At 38.1% G+C, this 23,255-nt stretch overlaps 1 protein-coding gene across 4 annotated transcripts in view; it reads left to right on the top strand.

Annotated features, from left to right (window-relative positions):
* Positions 1–23,255, top strand: part of OLAH (oleoyl-ACP hydrolase) — an 891,885-nt gene that overhangs the window by 613,597 nt on the left and 255,033 nt on the right. For all 4 annotated transcript variants that reach the window (XM_044067516.1, XM_044067517.1, XM_044067520.1 and 1 more), the window contains one exon: positions 1,491–1,590. In XM_044067516.1, coding sequence (XP_043923451.1) covers positions 1,491–1,590 — 100 coding nt within the window. The remainder of the gene's footprint in view (positions 1–1,490; positions 1,591–23,255) is intronic.

The raw sequence follows: 23,255 nt of genomic DNA, 5'->3' as shown, positions 1-23,255 counted from the left end.
GATCAACAATAATCACATATATTTGAAGGAACATAAAATCAATTTGAAACCCCATGGGCATTTCACTTGTAACACGAAAGGTGTGGTTTACATTGGCTACTGTCTCACCTGTGGTGCATTCTATATAGGAAAAACCGAAAGGGAGCTTAGGAAGAGAATATATGAACACACTTATGATATAGGCAAAATGAAGGAAAGTAATGCATTTTTCAAACACTCCCTCACATGCCCTAATTTTAAGCTTGCTGTCATGGTACTCGAACAGGTACACCCTAATAATAGAGGAGGAGATTGGGAGTCTACCCTGGAATTCAGGGAGTTAATCTGGCAGCTCAGGCTTGACGCTGGTAGCACACCTGGCCTGAATGGCATGTTGAGCATAGGCCCAGTTCTCAAATTTAGAAGAGCCAGATTATAGTTATATGAAACTTCCCATTATAAGTTGGCATATCACATCCTGATCCTAGTGCTCACTTTCCTATTTTTTGTTGCTATTTTCTGGTTTGCCTTCAGACAGACCATGTACTGATGTTCATGCACCCACCAGGGAATATTCCCATGTTATATGATTTAATCTCTGTTTTTTAAGAATGTTTTTTATGAATATTTTAAATATTGTACTGTTTGTAACATGCAAATAGCAATAGTTATTGGTATAACCATGTTGATCACAACAGGTTCTGAGCTAAGTATTTTAAACACAATGAATGTACATAAGCAAAGGCTCTCAACCTTTATCAGGTGTCACTTATTTATTAACTAACAGCTAAACGAGCATGTGACCAAGCAGTTAAACCTATTTAAAAAGTGTTTTTATCATTGACATTCACTTTGACTTGATAAAGCCTGGAATGGTCCAGGCGAAAGCGCTTGTCCTTATTGTGCTTTTTTACCTGTGCAAAAGGAATTGTTTTGGAATTAAAACTGTTTTTTATCGCTCATTGCTGCAGTTGAATCATTGCCTCTTCGGGTATTCCCATATAGTATTTTTTAGGAGGTTATATTGACTGGGGTATGTCTGTATAGGGGAAGCTTAAAGACCTACATTGGGAAGATAATGAAGAGTTTCATATTTTGAATTTGCTATGGCACAGTTACTTTTATATTAGCTGAATGCTCTGTAGTTAACTAGTTATTTTGTATATAAAATATTTTGGCTACTTGTTGCTATACCATTTCCAAATTTAATCCAAAGCACATTTTCTTTCTTTTGTTTTATAGTATAATATTTTTTTTCTAGTGGAAAAAAACTAGCAAAATACCATTGGGTGTCTTGCTTTCTTCTCCATTGACCTTTTTTTTTGCTTTTACGTTATGCTGTAAGAATAACTTGGATCAACATGTATTCCTTAACAGCTTTGTTTATATTTTAAAACTGCATTAGACGATTGTGTTTTGATAGCAGACATTGATGCACACTGTTGCTGTTTACATTGTCTACACATTTTCACTACTGATGGAAGTACTTGCTTTCCTCTTTTTATGTATAGCTTTGGAGCACTAATGAGTTTTTCCACTGCTGAGCACTTAAAAAGAGATCATGGATTACAACCTCTGCACCTTTTTGTGTCAGGAGCTTCAGCACCTCATGTAAGTAAAACATAAAGCATTTTAATGAATGAAAAAGTCCATCAGCTTACAGTAATGAAGGTTTTTTTTTTTTATTGTAAAATAGACACCCGGTGGATGTTCTTGTCTGTCTGGCACATTCATATGGGGGAAGGGAGATTCTGCCATACTTCTAAATGCCAAAATGTTAGCCCTGCCATTGATGTAGTGGATTAAAGCCCTGCCTAAAACCCAGGTAACCAGAGTTTGATTAGTGTAAAGGCTTGGGTGCTTGATAGCATAGACAGGGAAGATGGGTGTGTCTGTCTTGGGGGGTTTGGATGTGCTGGCATTTCTGTAATGTAGTTGTAGTGTAGGCTGGAGCCCTGAGATTAGACATTGGGATGTGGAACAGGAAGACTCCCTGGGGATGGGGCATATGCTTAGGCTGCTGCTATAGCCTGCCCAGCCTACCAGTGACATAGCATGCAGGGTAAGGTATTTAGAGCTAGCAAAAACACTGCTGCCCACCTCACCGGATGATGGTTGTCACACCCAGCTGCTAGTCTCTTGGCTCCAGGCCAATGATAATATAAGTAAGCTGAGCCCTTAGAAGGGGAATAACAAATTGGTTCACTAAGGGAACAGTTGTTATGCAAGCTTGATGGTCAAGGGGGGACAGGCAGAAAAAAAATCTAAATTTTTGCAGCTGAAACAGTTAGGTTTGCAATTGCATGGAGCTGTTCAGAACTAATTTTGAACTTGTCCTGTATACATATCACTGTATGTATTTTCTTGAAAGTAATAGGGTTGTTGATGATTTGTGACAGTTTTCATGGTTGCATGTCATTACTGATCACTTGGTCACAGTTTCAAAGTTGAGTTCCTTACTGTTGACATTCTTCATAGGGTGAAATCTTATATCTCTTTGTTTCTCCTTTGCCATTCACAGTTGTACTATAGAACTTTCATTTGAGTTATTTTTTGAAATGGATAATAAATAGGATTGTATTTAGCTGATGCATTTCCGTATACTTCTGTATTTCAGTAGTATGTGAGCTGTATAAGTATCTTTCACTTAAACCATTTTCAGATGGTGTCATTACTAGATGCATTATGTTTTAGTGTAGTATCTAGAATGTATTTTCACACACTCATTCCTCTATCCTGAATTAACTCTAGATGCAGTACATTGTAGTGTAATATCTAGAATAATTTTTTACTCACTTATTCTTCTAACCTGAGTTAACTCATTTTGGCTCATCAGGTTTGCATAACACAGCATGTGTGTTTTGCATACATATTTTACAATGAGGGTATATAACTGCAGTATTTTTTAAATAAATGCAGTCTCTCAGATTTTATAGAACAGTTATGGTGTACAGGTTGTACAGTAGTAGTGCAGTGTTGAACTGAAATGAAGAAGAAAGTTTGAATCTGTTTACTTTTAATTTGACCTCTTGGAAAATTCAGATTTTTGGACGTCGGTTGGTGATTTTATTGGCTCTTGAAGTATTTCAGAGAGCTGGCACACAGGCAATTGTGTAGCTTGAAGGTGGTGTTAGTATGATTGATGTCTGGTATCGGTTATTACTAGATAAGAGTACTTCTGAAGGTTGATTCATTTACTAAATAGATTGAGGTAGTATAATCAGAAACTGAATCGGAGAATACAAGTGTGGTGCTTTTAATTCTTTGTGTGTAACTTGAGCTTCCTGGCTTACTCTGTCCATATTTATGAAATGTATTACCACAGATTTTTAAAAGAAAAACTTTCCTTAAGAAAATTATCATAAATACTGTATAAATGAGTTACTTCTTCTTTCGGCTTTTCCCAGTTAGGGGTCGCCACACCGGATCATCTGCCCACTCATGAGGGCAGTGGAGTTTTACGGTGTCGAGTTGCCAGCCCAGCGCCCAACCTTCCACAGAAGGCACACACATGCACTCACTCACACCTAGGGCCAATTTAGAATGTCCAATCCACCTACAGCATGTCTTCGGGATGTGGGAGGGAACCGGAGCACCCGGAGGAAACCCACGCGACCACAGGGAGGACATGCAGACTCCGCACAGAAGGCACCCCAGCTGAGGATCGAACCAGACCAGAGAACCTCTTGTTGTGAGGGGGCAATGCTAACTGCTGCACCACCACAGCCGCATCTTAAAATAAAACATTTCATATGTAAATCATGTACCCTAAAAACTAATTATTATCTATACTAAACACATTACTAACACTTTGTTAGAAGAGAAGCAAGGCTAACAACTATAAATATAAGTAAAGAGTCAATGCAACCAACATTCAAATGACACTATTAGTATAATCTCCAGCCCAACCCAAACACAGCTATCCCTAGTTGTCAATCAGTTTCTTGTATATTAGGTGGCCATAAGCATTGTTAACAGGAATAACAGTTCCTATACTTATGACTGCATTGTCTATTTGATTTAAGTATTAATGTTGGTTATAAATTCAAAGTAATAAAGATAAATTAATATGAGTTACCTTTTCCTGATGGTGGAGAGTGCTGAAGATTTATGATTCCCTATCCATAAACTGCAGGTGCTTAATAATGCAAAAACATTTTATTTTAACAAGTAAATAATGAAAGTAATTTGTCCTTCATTTTTTTAATTTTCTTTCCTGTTGTCTGCCAGTGATTCTTCTCAACTTAACGTTTGAGGCTAGGTCCCAAACAATCCATTCCTTCTGTTTGATCTAGGAAGTTGTTTTTAGAAAGAAAAGAAACTGCAGTATCCAAGGTTTCAAAGGTTCTGGTGCCTTCTGGGAAAAAAATATGAAGTCTGACTGGAAATAAAAGATGAACTTTTAATCGTTGTTCCTGCCAGAATCGTGAACTGATTATACTGTTTTTTTTGTTTTAGAACTCTTCATCTAGCTTCATGAAGCAATTTTGAAGCCTGGGTTTTCCCACAGTCAAATACAGTTACTAAAATGAAAGTAAATGAAGCATAGTCATGTCACTACTTACAGTACTCGTATATAGTTGTTTATCAGTCTAAGCTCTTCAAGTGATGCTTACACTATTCAAGTGTATTAATAATTTACCACAGATTATAATTTAATGGTCTAATAAAACATACAGTAAAAATAAAAAAGTTTTGCTTTACAGATTACAATTACTGATTAAATATCTAATTTTTCATTGCAAACAATTAATTGATTTGAAAGTTTTCTGTCACAAAAACAAATAGTCTGATAAGAGGAGGTAGTTTCATTATGTAGTCCTCATATCTATTCCACACTGACATTTATCTGCTGTATTTGCTGGCGTTTCTTTTTAGTTTATGAAGGATGCTGTAAGTTGCAGAGTTTTGTGGTCCTTTTACATTGATAGAGTAGTCATGGCATTAGATAAAGGCAATACATCTAAGGCTACAACTATCTATAAGAGGGTAACTTTGAACATTAAAATAAGATCACATACAAGTAAAACTTTTAAAACAGTTTTATTGTGATACAGATTGAGTTACTTAAGTAAATGTTTCTCAGCCTGTTAAATCAGAAATGGGAACTTGCTCAGTACCTTACTGTTATTAATATCAGTTCAGTTAATGCTGACTGCATTGTCATCTGATAATTCAATGTGGATTGTTAGTGTGTTAAATAATATTGTATATAAACCAAAGCCTTCTATTTATAGGGTTGTTTTAACTTTACATAAATTACACTTCACCTTTTCAGGAATTTTAAAATGTATATAATTACATACATGTGACACTGCTACAAGTTGTATAATAACTTTTAAATAACCTACCCTAAGGAGCCAGAGAAACAATATCCAAACATAAATTATACAGGCTAACTAACATATGAGTTTTCATCTTATTTTTGTGTTGCTTAAACTTAGAAAAGAAAATAAAGAGAAGGTTTTAACATAAGAAAGAATGTTGAAAGATTTTATTATAGTTAACATGCATTATAAAAGTCATAAGTACAGCAGTGTAGCCTATATTTAAGCATAACTGTAAGACAATTTTTCTGGTTAAAGATTCATATCAACCTGTATGATTTTTTTATATGTTATTCGGATTGTTAATTCTTGTCATCCTTAGTAGACTGAATTTAGAATATACCAGACTGGTTAATAAACTTGGGTTTGCTATTATAATTATCCTATGGAATGATAACATACTTTCTGACTAACAAGTAATGACTTGTCAGGATCGGAGTGTATTGCCTGCGACAGGGAAGGGGACACTTTGATGCTTTATCATCTTTAGTGTAGGGGTTATAATAACCCCATGGATAGAAAGGGGTTCATGGTTCAGGTTTGTTTCTTATGTTTTTTTTTTTTTTCTTGCCTAAGCATATTAGTCAAACTAAAAGGAAACTAAAACAGTTTTTTTATTCACAGCTGTATACAAACAAGGATGTTTATACATTAATTCTGCCTAATGGAATGCGAGTTCAATTAAATCTGCATATAGCAGTATTTAAATATGAATGGGATCTCAATTGCTAATGGGTTGAATAATAAGTGTCAGTTTATTTAAATATATTAAAACTATAAACCCACATCTGATATTCCTGCAAGAGACGCATTTATTAACTGAAGACCTTAATGTACTCAGCTTCAGTGGTTATACAGTATTAACAAGTTCATTACATAGGAAAAAAACAAGAGGGGTAATGATTTTATGGAAACATTCTGTCAGTATGCCAAAAATAATAAGCTGATATCAAGATACATCCGGATGCTTTGTATGTCAACTATCTCAATAAATGGTAATCTGTATACTTTTGTTAACATTTATTGGATACCTGGGTTGATTGCAAGTATAGTTAAACAAAAGTTAGAAGAAGTAATTCAGCACTCCAAAGGGAACTTGATAATAGCTGGAGATTTCAGTTGTATACTAGATGATAAAGACACTGACTCTATAAATACCAGAAGGAAAACTGCAGCATCAAAAACACCAGCAGAATTTGTTGAACATATAATCTTAAAGATGCTAATGAATATGCACATAAAGATTCTCTGCATTATACATTTTTTTCACATAGTTATAACACACACTCAAGCATAGATAAGAGTATATATCTCAAAGGAAGTAACCACCTTTCTTAGCAATGTTAAAGTAATCTCGTGTCCAGTAACAGACCACAATGCAATTACTTTTGAAGTAGAAGTTCATAACAAACAAAAGGTAACAATCACTAGAATACCATCCTATATAACAAATCTAAAAGAGTTTAAAGAATTTTATACAAAAGAATTACCAACAATTTCTTGAACTAAACATAAATGAAGACACTTCGGAATTCTATGTATGGGAATGCATTAAAAGCATACCTGTATGGAAGAACACCAACTTGGTAGAAAAATAAAAGGAAGCAATGGGACAAGCAATTAACTGAGCTTCAAAAGGAAATGGATATTATTAAACTGTATATACAAAAAGGACATAGTCAATTAACTAGTGATTTAGCAATGAAAAATAAAGAATATACTGAAATATTACATCATAAAATAATGATAGAATTAGAAAAAAATCAATCCTATTTCTTATTCAATGAATCCGAAGAATCAAAGGAAATAGCAAATAGAACTAAAAAAGTTATTAAAATGAATCAAATACAAGAAATATTAATAAATAATAATAATAATTCCAGCATTAATAAGAAAGTGTCAGACTTAAACAGCATACTAGAAACATTTCAGTGGGACTACCAAAAAAGTAATACTAGCAACATAGAGGTGAAATCGAAAGAAACAATTAGAAACTTCCTTCAGACTAATATAAACCTCAAGATGCAGGAAAAACAGTAGACATATTGACAAGCAGATAACAATGTCGAAGTTGCAGAATCAAATTGAAAAACTGAAACCTAATAAAGCACCAGAAAATGACAACATAACACCAGAAATGTATAAGTTGTTGCCCAAAGAAGCTAAACAGTTATTGTTGAAGGTTTTTAACCTGGTTGAACAATGAATATTAGTTCTACCTTCTTGGAAATATAGTTTAATCTCACCTATTCTGAAATCTGAAAAAAATGCCTCAGAATGTTCTTCCTATATGTTCATTTCATTGTTAAATGTAGATTACAAAATGTTTATGGCAATTAACACAGAGAGAATTAAACATATATTACCATCATTAATTGATCATGACCAGACATGTTTTATAAAAGATAGACACACTTACGATAATATTAAAAGAATTCCTGCCTTGATAGATTATGTTGATTTAAGTAAGAGAGACACGACACTGGTGAGTCTAGACATCAATAGTGCCTTTGATTCAATAGATTGGAATTATTTGCTAATGGTACTAGAAGAATATGTTTTTTTTTACAACAATTCACATTCTTAATTAAAACACTATATGAAAATTGTCTGGCCTTTGTTAAGATTGGGTCCCGTCTCTCTCTACTTCTATAACTATTAGAAAAGGAACTGGGTAAGGATGCCCACTTTCACCTTTACTGTTTGCATTAGCAATTGAACCTTTTGCTAACTATGCTAGAATGAACAAAAATATTAAAGGCATAGTAACTGGGAATAACTTAGAAATGAAAATACAATTATTTGCTGATGACATCCTGTTGACAATATCCAATAAAGATAAATCATTAACTGAATTATTTCAAACAATGAACTTCTTTCAAACTGTTTCTGGTCTTATGTTTAATGAAACCAAAACAAAATTTTTATTAATTAACTCAAATAAAAGGAAATTAAATAATGACTTTAAGTACTTAGCGCCTGATAATAAAATAAAATACTGAGGAATCTTACTAACTAGCAACACTAGAGAAATAAATATTAACTATATTTATATACTAAGTCAAATAAAATCATTAATGCAGAAATGGAATAAGCTGTTTTATACAATTGAAGATAGGTTGTATATAATTGCATCAGTCATTTTGCCAAAATTGTTATATTATATACAATCCTTTTCCATCCCTCCTACTAAGAAAATTATACAGCAATACAATAAACTGATGCTGAATTTCCTTTGATTTAACAATAAGACTAGAATTGCACTTAACCATTTAAAAGGGGAGAAGGGTGGACTTAATCTACAAGATATAGAGATTTATTCATTGGCATCTCTTACTAAAACAGTTACTCTATGGCTGAACTCAACCTACACCGCCAAATGGAAATTAATTCATGAATCTATATGTAATATCAGCAACTCAGCACATAACAGTATAATATAAATTCAACAAAGTCTTTTAATGCGATAAGAGATAACATAATATTTAATAAAAATATAAAAACAAAGTATATAATTGTTGCTGAAACAATAATCCTGTTTAGAAAATATATAAACACGAATCCAGATATAAAGACGTGTTTTTTTTATATTACATCCTATAGCTTGTACATAAGAATGTATAATTACCTTTGATTCAAATGTAATTTAAGAGCTTAAAGAAAAAGAAGTGATCTATTGGTATCAAATACTCACTGGCAATACATTACTCACACTAGATCAAATTAAAAGGAAATCTGAGTTAGATGTTAAATTGTGGCTGTCAATACAACAAATAGAACAGTACATCAAGTAAGTTGGAATTGATGACACCAACTTTTAAAAATAATATTCCTATGTTCATAGATCTTGTGATACTTTTAATAAATAATACTTATAAAAGGCAAGGCTATCTATCCAACATTCATAAGACACTTAAAGAAACAAATAAATATACCAATAATAGTTATTGGAATTATTATAATCAATTTAATCAATTGGATCCTGATAAAAATGAAAAATAAATGATCCTTTTATCACCAAGCCTTACTACCAAGTTGGTTCAGTGGAAACTATATGCATGGAAATTCTTACATAGATCCTTTCTAACCCCTCATAGTTTAGAACTAATATATAGGAAATATATTGATTGTTGGAGATGTAAAACACATACAAAAACAGATTGGGAACACATGTTTTTTGATAGTCATTCACTGAGTAAATATTGGTTTGAAATTAATTTATTTCTTTCAAACAATTTTAATGATACTTTCCAGTTAACCAAGTCATTAGTTTTCTTTAATGTACCCATACCACAATGTCTCCCAAAAGTAAAATATACTTTACTGTGGACATTGCTTTCCATTGCACGCAAAGCCATACCAACTTACTGGAAGAATAAAGCACCACCAACTTTTCAAGATTTCAAGAAAATCGCAGTCTTTGTGTCTCGAATGGAAGTAGCAACCATAAAGAAAAGAACTGATAAGACAACATCATACATCACTTATTGGCTGAAAGTTGAAATATTGGACAAAACAAATTGAACTAAGTCAGCACAGCATTTTAATATAAATTGCATATTGTATATGGAAACGTGATATTATAGATTGTATATTTAGGTTCATAGGTTTATACTAGGCTATCTGCCCTAAGGCATTTATAAGCCTAGCCCAAAGTTATGTGGCTTATGCCACCCCTTATGTTAGAAATAATGTGCCTATTAGTTTGTTGTGCCTCTGTCCAGCAGTGACACAGAGATGATTCCCGGGGTAAACCTACGATCTCCCATCCACCAGTCAAGATTTCTCTTGAACAGAGCCAGCGAGGTGCTCTGCCTCACATGGACCGGAATTTTATTCCACAGCATGGGGAGTCTCTGGGTGATAAATCTATCCCTCCAGCACGTCCTATTTATATCCGTGCTAAGGTTTAAGTCACTTGCTCTAGTGGTTCTGGTGGATTTGGATTTTTTTGAGGTGGAGCATGTCCATTAATTCCGGGTTGGTCATGGCCTTGTATGTCAGGCACAGGTCACCTCTTAGCAGACGGTATGCAACTGAATAGAGTTGGAGTTTCTTCAGTCTGGCAGTATATGACTGGTTTTGGAGTCCCTTTATCCTTTTGGTGAGGAACTTTTGGGGTCTCTCCAATTGCTGCAGGTGTCGGGTGAGATACATCCCGAATGGGGCATTGTACTCGATCATTGGTCTGATAAGTGAAGAGTATAGGGGAACAATGACAATTGTATATAATTTCTTTTGTAAATAGCTGACTAGTTGATTATGTTATGTTATTTTTATGTTTCACTATTTACAGTTCAATCTATTTGAAGATATGGAAAAAAAATTAAAAAATTCTTTGAGTAAAAAGAAACTGAAAGCAAGTACAACTGCAGATGGCTTGAACAAAGATGTTGAGAAAGTCAGAAGTTTTGTACAGCTACCTCTGGAATGAAAGCAATGCATATGATTTCTAGGTATGACACATTTTTTGAAGATTATTCTGAGTATGTCAGAAATAGGTGTAACATTAGGGAAGTTATTGGAACATGCTGTGGAATTTGTGCTGGAGTGACAAAGCAAGAATAGTACTGATACTTAGTGAGAATAGTACTTTTATGTGACTAAGCCAATCACATTGAAGCAGATATGAGCAAGCATTGAACTGGTGTAATGATTCTGGAAGAAGGTAAACCAATTGTCTGTGTGTCAAAAGCCTTTACTGATTGAAAACATATGCTCAGATTGAGAAGGAGCTGCTAAACATAGTATGTGGTTGTGAAGATTTATCCATGTATTTATACAAATGAAGTGCAAGTAGAAAGTGACCAGAACCCCTTACAGAGTTTATTCGACCATTGTATAAGACAATGATCAGGTTGTAAAGACTACTGCTGCCTGTACATAAATATGATACAAGACTGATGTGTAAGGCAGGGAAAGATGTATATATAGCAGGTGTGTTGAGGTGATTGCACTTGTCAGAGCAACAAGACCTATGTCGAAGTAAACTGGAATTTAATATGATTGTACTGCAGTCATCTGTGACAAAAAAAAAGTTTAAAGAAATTATTAAGGTAAAAACAATAAGCTTCTGTAACTTCCAAGATGACTGTACATTGAGTAACAGCTTAACTCTAGCTCTCCCAGTGTGAAAACAGAAACTCAACAGAGAAGGCCTGTAGACATTTGTGTTTATGTGTAAATTTCAGTAACTGGCTAGTAAGTGTACTGCCTGGATGCCAGGAAAAAAGAAATACAGAGCACCTCGAAAAAGAAACTGCTACAAAAAGTGAGGAATAAACACTGACTGGGGAAAGTTCAGCAGCTGTTCAGCAAAAAGCAATGCAACCTACAGACTTGACTTCAAGTAACCTACAGGAAGATATAAGACAACTGCACACAGGCCTGGTTAAAATAAATGAAATAGTGATGGAGTATATCAACACAAACAACAATAGGCTGGAAAAACAGATATTCAGACAAGGTGATATAGCTGCAAAAAACAGAGTTTGAAATGCAGAAAAGGCTGGCTGAATATAAGACTGCTCAGGAAGAGATGTTTCAAAAAATAGTAGAATTAGTGGACAGAGAATGTAGGGAAACATGAGATTTTCAGCTCTGCAGAGAAGCTGGAAGAAACAGACCGTTACTTCATGAAAGCACAAATAAGCAACTGGACTAGTATTCCACAGCAGGAGTTGTTAGTTGAAAGGGAACTTCATGTGTATGCTCCAATCCTGGCTAGGAAAAAACAACTTAGACCTTTAATAGTAAAGATGCAAGCCTACCAGAAGGAATTGATTCTGACAAACCTGTGGCAGAAGAACAAAATACTAAAAGTGGGAGACAGCAGATTGCTTTTGGAGAATGATTACTCAATGTACACCAGGGATAAGAGAAATACATTCATTCCACTGTTCAGGGAATGTTGAGACACAGGTGTGAGATTCAAACTGCTGTGCCCAGCTATCTTCAAGGTATTCTTCCTTGGAGGGACAAAATCATTTTTGATGAAGTCCACACTAAGGAGGAAATACAAAATTTGTCCAACAAAAAAGTGAGCTGTGAAACAGAAATTATGCTTCTTGTTCTTCTGGTAATGAAGACCACAGAGTGACTGTACCTGTGAAAACTTTTCCACTGTTTCAATGGAAATGTTGGAGAGAAGAAAGGGAGCATGAGAGTTGACTAAAAGAATCGAGAGTATGTTGTAAATAAAGCAGAGACATGATTTGGGAGATGGAGATGAACAGTAATAAAACCAGTAACTTAATGTGGGATTACAGTGCAGTAATTATATTTGTGAAATAAGACAGAACAAGAAAATCTGGAAGTATTGGACTTTTTCAGAATTTGTTGGACTTGGGGGGACTGTAAGGTATATGCCCTACTTCATGTCATTAATGTTTGGAAAAATGCTTCGGGAGGAGAAGAGAAGGAAGAAAGTTAACCATAAGTAAAGAAAACATTTTTTTCTTAATGGTACTATTTTTGTGGTGTATGGTTTTTTTTGCATGTTATAAAGTAAAATGTTCTCAGTTATTTTTAACTGCAATGGGGATTGTAAATAGGTGCTGCTGTTCTTTTTTCCCTTTCTTTCTCCCTTCTCTGTCGTCTTCACTTTTTAAGAAATGTAAAACTCCAGAAACAAATGGTTCTGCCACCAATTCCACTTAAAAACACTTGAAACTTGAAAACTTTAATTAAAATATACGATGATAAAATATAAAATAAACACACTGGCTCATAAACCGGATAAGCGCTTTCGGTATAATACCTTTTTCAAATCCTAAATGTTTGCCAGTGAAACTTCCTCTTAAATACCTTCATTTCCTAGTGTTCACTCACTTAGATGCATTTAGTAACCATAGCAGCATATACACACCTTTTTAATTATGTCATTTTGAGTGCGGAAGAGCTTTCCCTTTTAGTGCAGGTTTTAAAGGGACAAATGCATTCAGACCTGGTGACTGATGTGATTGCAAATTCATTATCCACTTCATCTCTTCAATTTCTGTTCGGTTTACTAAATCCCCACCTCTTAGTGTTTCATGAAGCCTAGTTAGTGCCATGAACTTGAAAGAATGACTGTCATTTATACTAATATGCATATAAAGTGCATTGACGGTAACTTTTTTCTTATGTCAGATAAGTGCTTTAGGATACGTTACTTGAGCATTTGATTAGTTTTCCCTATGTAGTATGCCTTGAAATGACTGCAGGTTGCCACATAGATAAAGTTTTTACTTCGACAGTTTGCAAATCCTTCAAACTTATAGTTCCACTTAGTCAGGGGATGTGTAAAAGTATTTGAGATGTTTATATGAGAGCATGCCTTCAACTTCCACATCTGAGTGTACCAACTCTCCTGTTCATCTGAAAACTCCTGTCTTCAGAAATAGCTTCAGTTTCTGTTTTATAACATAATAGTCCTTTTACGTTTTTTCTATTCTTAAAAGAAAAGCTGGGTTGATGTCCAATAATTTCCCAAATTTTGTTGTCAGATGTTAGCACTGGCCAAAATTTTTTGATGGTATTACGAATAGCAAAATTATCAGTACTATATGTCAACTGGCATCTCAGATTGGACTTTACCTCCTTTTGCTTGATCTTAACTGTTTCATCTTGGTCTGAAAAATAGGGTCTTCCCCTCTGAGAGCATAGTTCCAAGGTAGTTGCTTCATTTTTCTGTGTCTCTTTGACTGTATCCTCTCTTATTAAAGTCATTGGCAAGTTTAATTTGCTCTTAGGGATGCCACCTTCTCAAATGCCCAAAGTGGGACATTTTGGGTACAAACGTCAGATTATGGAGGGCAAACCATACTCACAGCAAGTACAAAGGACAGAACTTCACTTTTATGCCTAAATAAAAGGTTATTCTTGTAGCATTTTAGTTGTTTATTCTGTTTATTATAACATTTAGGTGTTTCAGATACAGAATGGCTGTTTTATGCAACTATTACATAAAATACAGGAAATATTTTTGTCCTAAAATCTCAGAGAACATTTGCCATTTTTTCAATTTTTTTGCAGGACACAAATGCCCAAAGAGGGACTGTCCCTCGCAAAGTGGGACAGGTGGTAACCCTATTTGCTACTCTATATAATCCTCATCCCTCGTGCAGAGCTTGGACACTCGAGTTAGTTGCTTAGTCATTATGTTGTCAAGAACATGCCTGGGATGCATGCTAGTATTGTGTAGTAAATGATTGCGCCATACAGGTATCCTATACATTCTAGTATTGATGCTTCCTGTGTCATCTAACATTAACATAACATCCAGGAATTCTATCTCCGTACTAGAAGATGTCACTTCAAACTTCGAAAATGAAGTTGTTTGTCAAAAATTGTACAAAATGTTCCAAGGAGGTTAAATCGCCATCCCATAAGGGAAAGACATAATCCACAAATTAATTATAGAAAACTAAAATTATTTTGGGAGAAATGTGACTCTTAAGACATCTCTTTGAAAAAATAAATAATGAGGAATCTCAAACTAGAATTGGATATAGGAAACCAAGTACGTTTGTCCCTGTATGTCATCCGGCTGTAGATGCCTTTGTGCGATTATGTGAAAATAAAGTGGCTGAATATAGACAGCAAAAGGGAAGTAAACATTTCTACAACTTAACTCTAAATGAGAAGAGAGCACTATTTGAACTGCAGAATATGAGGGACATCATGATTAAACAAGCTGACAAAGGAGGGGAAGTTATATTTATGGATATGTCGTTCTATGATACCAAAATGAAGGAGATGCTAGCAGATATAGCCACCTACAGGAGGCTTGATAAAAGGGACTTGAACACCATTATACATAGTGTACAACACACGCTTTATGACAAGCTCATGAACAGATTGATAAGCAAGGAGCTGTTTGATTTTTTTTTAAGTATGTTATCTTACTATACCTAGCATCAATGAAATGCCTAAAGTGCATAAGAATCTACATGACTCTCCGATGCAACCAGTTGTTTCAGGAAAAGGATGGATAACTGAACCCCTTTCTATTTTTATAGAAGGGGAGTTAAAGAAATTCCTGCCTCACGCACCTGCAGTGATCAAGGACTCGGCAGAGTTCTTAAGTAGACTTTACCAGAAACTGCAACAGATGAATACTTGTAAGAATTTATTATTGGTAACTGTGGACATGAATGACTGGATTAAGGACCTTAGACTGATTAAGTAACAAGTTTTGAGAGAAAACAAGTAAATGAAAAAAGAATATTGAATAGTATGAGGCTTTTTTCTGGCAACTGTATTTGGCCCTCATGTCTCCATGGAAACAGTCTGATAAAGAGAAATTGGCTGTCTGGTTCTCATGCCTCCATGGAAACAATCTGATAAAGTGAAAATGGTTACAGTCTGGTGGAGAGTGATTGACTAGGGAAAAAAAAGGAAAAGCGAAACTGGTTAGGAGGTAATGTTTTCTGAACACATTCAGTGTTTTTCTCAGCTGGCAGAGCTATAAAGATAAGACAAAACTAATTAGCACTTAGTAGAAGCACAGGCTGTACCATGAATCTTAGCACGGATAACCTTTCTTTTAAGTTAACTCATGTCTGTGAGAGTGGCTGTCAGTTTGGACATTTGTTCCTATTAGGAGAGTAAAACTTTAATATTTGCAGATGTACATAGTTTTCTATTTTAGTACTAAATTAATAGGTTTTAAGGGGTATTGGGGGTTGTTTTTTTGTTTGAGGGCTTTCAATAAAACAAAAATATCTGATGTAGTCACTTTTCATTCTGGCTTCAACTGATTGGTTTGGATCAGTTCCCTAGGATCTGATTCAGTCTTTGCTAAGGCTCATGACAACCGAAAACTCTCAAGCTTCTTCCTTACCCATAATGCACCAACCCCAGGTACCTTAGATCTTGTTTGCCACTTTACGCAAAATATGTGGTGACTGTTACTCTCGAGAGGATGGATGTTTTAAGGGGTCTATGTTGTTTAATCGGAATTACTTAACTGAATCTTAAATTGCTGAAACCACTTCATCGAATGTTGTAATCATCGAATCTATGAATCACCAGACTGTTATATCAGGAAATGCGCTCAATAAATTTGTTTCCTGTAGTGTAGACTGGCTGATTTGGATTTATTTTTTGAAGAATTTTTGGCCTTGTGGACACTGCTTATCCTGGTGTATTTTCTGAAGTTTGTGATGCAAGGGTGAGACATTCTGCCTTTGTGACTGCATTTGTGAATGTTTTGGCAGAATTGGTGTCCTGAAGCATTCTTACTATGTTATATATCAGCTAATACTTGCCGCAGCAGGTTTGCTTTTGATTTTATAACGCAAGAACTGGGCTGTCATGGGCAAGGTGATGGTTTTAATGGATTGGATGCTTCAGAAGTACTTAGAGTGAACAAATCCGACTCAGAAGTGAGTCTAACACAACTTTTAGCCATTTTAACTCAGCAGAATAAAAATATGGCTTGTATAATACAGAGACTACAAGATCCATCATCCACTGTGTCTGCCAGTGATGACTGTTTGATGATGACCATACGTAATTAAGGGGATTTTTTCATTTCCTACTACCAGTAACATGAACGCTACTAGTGTAAGTAGAAAACAGGCTGTTGAGCATCTAAGCCCAAAAACAACTTTCGTGAATGGATTGAAAAGAATTTTAAGTTGTTTGGGGCTGAAATGGAAAATAAACCAATAGCACAATGGCCGAGGACATTAAACAAAAAGCTTTCTGACTTAGAACAGAAGCTCACTAAGGTGAGAAATTTACAGTGTGACTTTTCCTATTTAAATGAATGCCTGAAGCATAAGCAAGTGCCCAAAGGCTCACGCCTTTACAAATTTCCTACAGGCATTAGTTTAAAAGAAAACAATAAAAAGGAATTAGTGGAAATGCTTTACTGTTTCGGTTTGGAACTTGTGCACTTTATTGTTGGCTTAAATAATACATGTATTAATGAAATTTTTGATGAAGTTACTGTTCTGAATAATGAAATCACTGAAGACTTATTGTTTAATTTAAACAGAGTGAACAAATCCGACTCAGAAATGAGTCTAACACAACTTTTAGCCATTTTAACTCAGCAGAATAAAAATATGGCTTGTATAGTGCAGAGACTACAAGATCCATCATCCACTGCATGGTTTAACCATATTGAGCAACAAGTGGCTGTTAATATGGATAGGAAAAGAAAAACACTTAATAGAGATAATGATGAATATAAGAAAGGCATGGCCTGTCCTATGCCCAAAGTTTATAACCAGTTTTCTGGTACAATAGCCAACAATAGGAGAGAGTATGTGGAAGGTAGGGGGGAAAGTAGCAGAGACTGAGAATATAGATGCATTTGATAAAACACACAGTAGTGAACAGGAATCTCCTGAGCAGGCACTCCTTAGGAGATCAGAAAGGATAGGGAACCATAGCAGACAAAGATACAATAATACAAACAACTTTAATTCTTTTTATTTTACCCCAGTACCTCAGGGTACTTGGAACCACCCCAGGGGACAGCACTGGGGGAGGTATAGGAATTGATTTCAGATATCGAATGCTTAGTTAAGAGAAGGATGGCTGTTAAGAACAATTCCCAAGGAAATATCAAAGTGTTGAATGATGGGACAGCACTGAGTTTGCAAGGCTTTAATATTTTTAATTACACCCATTTAGAAATTAAACGGGAACATTTTCCCCCTTTTAATAGAAGCCTTAAATTTATACCTAGTTCCGTCATACGTTTACCAAAAACTATGACAGAGATTAAGTTGTTTTTGAGGAAACTGGGGATGTTAAGTTGTCTATCTCGCCTTCATTCTTGCTGTATGGGTTCGGAGCCGACCTCGGCTCCGACTCGGCCACTCTAAAAGCTCGAGAGTTGGTTCCACCGGCTCGAGGCTCCCCCTATATCCCACAATGCTTGGCGTGAGTTACCTCAGATCTCGTTTGCCGCTACAGCGATCGAGGTGTGTTTTCTACCGGCTCCAGGTTAGTGAAAGTTTAGACTAGTTTAAAATTCTTTAAACTTAGGCTAGTTAGTGTAAAATTCTTTCCCACTTAGTGTAGTGGACTTGTTTATCCCTTACTATCTTTCCAGCCCCCTCCTTTTATAAAGAACACTTAGTTCTTCCCTAAGGCCTTCGGGCCCTTCCTTCCCTTTCCATAGAAGTGTGTATGTGTTACTTAGGGAATTTTATTAACTTACCTTTAGTTTTAAATAATTTCCTTTTAATCCTATCAGTGTAATCTGTGTGTGTGTGTTTTTGTGTGTGATTACACTTCAGGTTCCTTGAGTATGACCAAGGATACAAAGGTCTCAGGCTTCAAGAAGTGTGACTCGTGCTGTCAGAAAATGTCTCTGACAGACGGTCACACTTCTTGTGTGTACTGCCTGGGACCTTTACACCTGCAGGACTCTTGTGCTGTATGCCATGGCTTCAGCCCTAGAGTCCTGCAGGAGAAAAAATAAACTCATTTTGAGGGGTTTAATTAAGCCTGAAGGTTCCCTTCCTGTGTCTTCTGGGAAACCTTCCAAGGCTTCTAGGACCTCGGCTCCAGCTTCAGAGTCGAGGCCTAAGGCTTTGAAGCCTACTGCTTCATCGGCTCCGGCTGGAGCCGATGAGTCTGTGACTGCTGTTTCAGTGGTTTCCTTGGCTCCGGCCGGAGCCGAGGCATTAGAGAGTCATGGGTCGGCTCCGATCATACCATCGGAGCTGACATCTAGAAAGAGATCGAGGTCACCGTCCCTTGGCTCCGTTCATTCGGCTCCAGCATCTCCCCTGCTGTCTGAATGGAGCCATAGATCTCACTCCTCCAGGTCATCGAGGCTATCAGATCACGACCTCCAGAGGGTAGTGAGTAGACTTTTGAAGTCCGAGGCACTGGCCCAAATGCTCCAGAGTCCGACTCATCAGTCGATGCCTCAGCTTGTTCCAATTAATATTCCTTCTCCGACTCCTTTGAGCTCGGAGCCGGGGCGTCTCGGAACCGAGACTGTGGTAGCGTCGGAGCCGATACATTTGTCTTCGGCTCCGTCGTCGGCTCCGATTTCTTCCTTTGAAGAATCTCGGCGCCGGACTTCCCTCGTCGGCTCCGAGGGGGTGAGTGGCATCGGACCCTTGTCCGACCCCCTCTCCCTCTCGGTGCTTCGGCGCTGGTGAGTTCGGCTCCGACATCGGCCTCGAGCCATCTCTGTCGGTGCCCATGGTGGTTCTCAGCTTCTCGGAGCGGGGACCTCTGGCTCTGCCTGACAGGGGTGCATTCGAGGTCATGCGGAGTGCGTTGGAACCTTGTTCGACTCCACAGTCGGCTCCGTCCGCCCCTCCCACTTCGGTGCCTTTGGTTATGTCGACTCACTCCCTCATCCCAGACCGCAGAGAGCAAGCTCCTCAAGAATCCCCTGTGGGGATCTCATCCTCTTCTGAGGCCTCCCCTGAATTGGCAGGGGAGCCCCCTAAGAAGAGAAAGTGTAAGAGGAAGCACTTAGACTCACCTGAGTCTGTCACCTCTGACACAGATTTAGAGGATTCCGTGGGTTCCCCCCGTTCCCCTTCTGAAGATGTCTCCTTTGCAGACATTCTAGAGATCCTGAAACAGAGGGGAAAGTGGCCAGCCCTTAACCCTTCTGAGGATGAATCTGTGTATCTTGAGGCGTTTGGCTCTCGCCCTTCCACCTCCTGGGTGTCCCCCCCTCTTTGATCCCCTCATGCAGGTGGTTGCAAAGAAGGCCTGGACGGCTCCTGATTCAGTGGACCCTACCCCCAGGAGACCTTCCAAATTTATAACAGCACCAACTGACAAACAATTTCTCACAAAAGGTGTTTCTGTGGATGCTATGGTGGTAGCTGTTGCCACCAAGAAGGAACTAGCTGATCCTTCAGTGCCTGTTCATCCCCCTAACAAAGAATCTAGGTCTATGAACAGGTACGGGAAGCGGATATTCTCGTCAGCGACCTTTGCTATGCGTTCGCTGAACTACCTATTCCATTTTACTCGTCTTCAAAGACACTTGATCAAAGAAGCGAGTGATATGTTGAAGGATCCTACGGCTGCGGGTTTTCAAGACAAGATGAACACTCAGCTGGCTACCCTGAACTCCATAGCTAACTCCTCCATGCGCCTCCTTTCTTATGCGGCTGATGGAGCGAGCAGGGCCGCAGGGACAGGTGTGGCCTTACGCAGGCATGCCTGGATGCGGCTATGCAATTTTGCGGACCCCTTTAAAACGTCTTTCACTAATTCCCCGTTTGATGGATCATCTCTTTTTGGTCCTCAAGTGAAAGAAACCTTGACTAGGTGCGAGACAGATGGCAAGACTCTTTCTGCCGTCGAGTCCGTTTTCTACTCCTTCTAGGCCTTACCCCAAAGGCCAGAAAAGTGGGAAAATGTGGTTCCGTAAACAATCTCAAGGGACTTCGCCTGACGCACAGAGTCGGTTCCCCTCCAGAGGCAGAGGGGGGAACAACAATGGTAGACGTCGCCCTAGAGGCAGGGGGGGTCCGCAGAACCAGGGCAATCGTGAAGTCTTCTCTGATAAGCCCTTTCAGCATCCCTGAGGTGTTGCCCGACTGCCTACCTTCGGAGGCAGTCGAGGGAAGATTGTCACTGTACCCAAAAGCCTGGCTATCCCTGACTCAAGACAAATGGGTACAGTCCATCATTTCCGAGTATTATTCCATTCCCTTCTTTTGCATTCCAAACCAATCAAAAAAATCCCTTCCAGATGTTCCACCCGCTCAAAGGGATCTTGCAGCTTTGGAAATTTCAAAGCTGCTTGCAAAAAGAGCAATTCAGCCAGTTCCAGCAGACCAGCAAGGATCCGGAATCTACTCCAGGTTCTTTTTAGTTCCAAAGAAAACAGGGGACTGGAGACCAATTTTGGATCTCAGTATCTTGAACAAGTCAGTCAAGAAAACAAGATTTCGGATGGTCACGCTGCAGTCCATCCTTCCCTTTTTGGGAAAGGGAAACTAGATGTGCTCTATAGATCTTCAGGATGCGTACTATCACATAAAAATGAAAAGACGCTCCAGAAGATTCCTCCGCTTCAGGCTGGGAACCAGTCATTTTCAATTCAGGGCCCTGCCCTTTGGTCTCACCACTGCCCCCCGGGTGTTTACCAAATGCATGGCAGTGGTAGCTTCTCACCTGAGATGACAAGGATTCCAGGTGTTTCCATATTTGGACGACTGGCTCCTTACAGCTCCCACCAAGCATCTTCTTCTAATGGCCAGGGACTACACCTTTCGCACTTGTCGAAATTTAGGCATTTCAATAAATTTCGAAAAGTCTGTTTTGTCGCCTTGTCGTACTATTACCTTCATAGGCGCAAATCTAGACACAATCAACATGTCTGCGAGATTAACAGATCAGAGAATAACAGACATACACAAAATGGTCTCGCTCCTCTTCAGCAGGAACAGAATCAAAGCCAGGTTAGTTCTGAAAGTGTTGGGGATTATGGCGGCTGCCATACCCCTGCTTCCATTAGCCAGATTCCACATGAGAATCCTTCAATGGATGCTCTTCACGCAATGGTCGTACCAGCAACTTCCAATGTCTCACACCATTATAATCACACAAACATGCAGAAATCATCTTCTGTGGTGGATGTCTTCCCCTCAGCTCTTATTGGGAAGACCCTTTGTCCCTTCCCCTCCGGTTGCTACTCTGACAACGGACGCCTCCCTGATCGGGTGGGGGGGGCATTATCAGGGCAGAACTGTCCAGGGCACATGGCAGCCAGACGAATGCCACTTGCACATAAATGTTCTAGAGATGAGAGCAGTGCTTTTAGCGTTGCAAGCCCTTCAAGACTCTCTTCCCTTGGGAACGATAGCAATCCAGACGGACAATATGTCTGTAGTGTGGTATATCAACAAACAAGGCGGAACCAGGTCCTACCCCCTGTGTCGAGAAGCACTCAGACTGTGGCAATGGGCGATTTCTTCTCAGCGTTTTCTGATAGCAACGCACATCCCCGGGAAGTCCAATCAAATTGCGGACAAGTTGAGCAGAGCTATCCTCATGCCTCACGAGTGGTCTCTGAAAGACTCTGTAGTGAGAGAAATTTTTCTCAAGTGGGGTCAGCCTTGCTGCAATCTTTTTGCTACTCCCCAAAACAGCAAGTGCAGAGATTATTTCACCCTATTCCCGCTACCAGGCCAACCAAGCAGAGACGCTCTAGTCCAAGTTTGGCCCCGGGGACTTCTGTATGCATTTCCTCCCTTCCCACTAATCTCTCAAGTGATACAGAAAGCTATCGCTCAGAAGGTCTCCTTGATCCTCATTACTCCTTACTGGCCTCGACAGGTTTGGTTCCCCTTTCTACATCAGTTTCTGTTGGAGCGACCTTGGCATCTGGACCTAGTTCCAGATCTTTTGATCCATCAGTCAGGTCAGTTTCATCGCTCCCTTCCCTCTCTGAACCTCACTGCTTGGTTCCTCCAATTCCAACTTTAGCCAGGCTTCCTCAAATATCTCACTCTGTTCGAGATATTGTGATAGCTTCCCATAAATCTTCCACTCGAAAGATTTATTTGAGTAAGTGGAAACGTTTCGCCTATTGGGCTCAAGGAAGGGAAATAGATCCTTTCACTGCTTCCATCCAAATGGTCCTTGATTTTCTAGCTGAACTCTTCCATGCAGGTTCATCTCCTTCTACTCTTAAAGTTCAATTGGCAGCTATTTCTAACTTTCATGTGGGCATTTCAGATTCTGCCATCATGTCCCACAAGCTTTGCAAAGCCTTTTGAAGGGAGTTTTTCTACTCAGACCTCCGTAAGAAATCCTCCTCCTCCTTGGGACCTAAATTTAGTTCTCAGTTCTTTAATTCTCTCCCCTTTCGAACCTGCATCCTCCTGTTCCTTAAAATTACTATCATGGAAGACTCTCTTTCTAGTAGCTATTACTTCAGCTAGAAGAGTTTCAGAACTTCATGCACTCAGCTGTCGACCTCCTTATCTGTTGTTCCATAAGGACAGAGTATCCTTA

Source organism: Protopterus annectens, chromosome 3.part1 (genome assembly GCF_019279795.1).
Source record: "Protopterus annectens isolate FY-2018-M chromosome 3.part1, PAN1.0, whole genome shotgun sequence".
NCBI lineage: Eukaryota > Metazoa > Chordata > Ceratodontiformes > Protopteridae > Protopterus > Protopterus annectens.
This window is presented reverse-complemented; position numbering and strand designations above follow the sequence as displayed.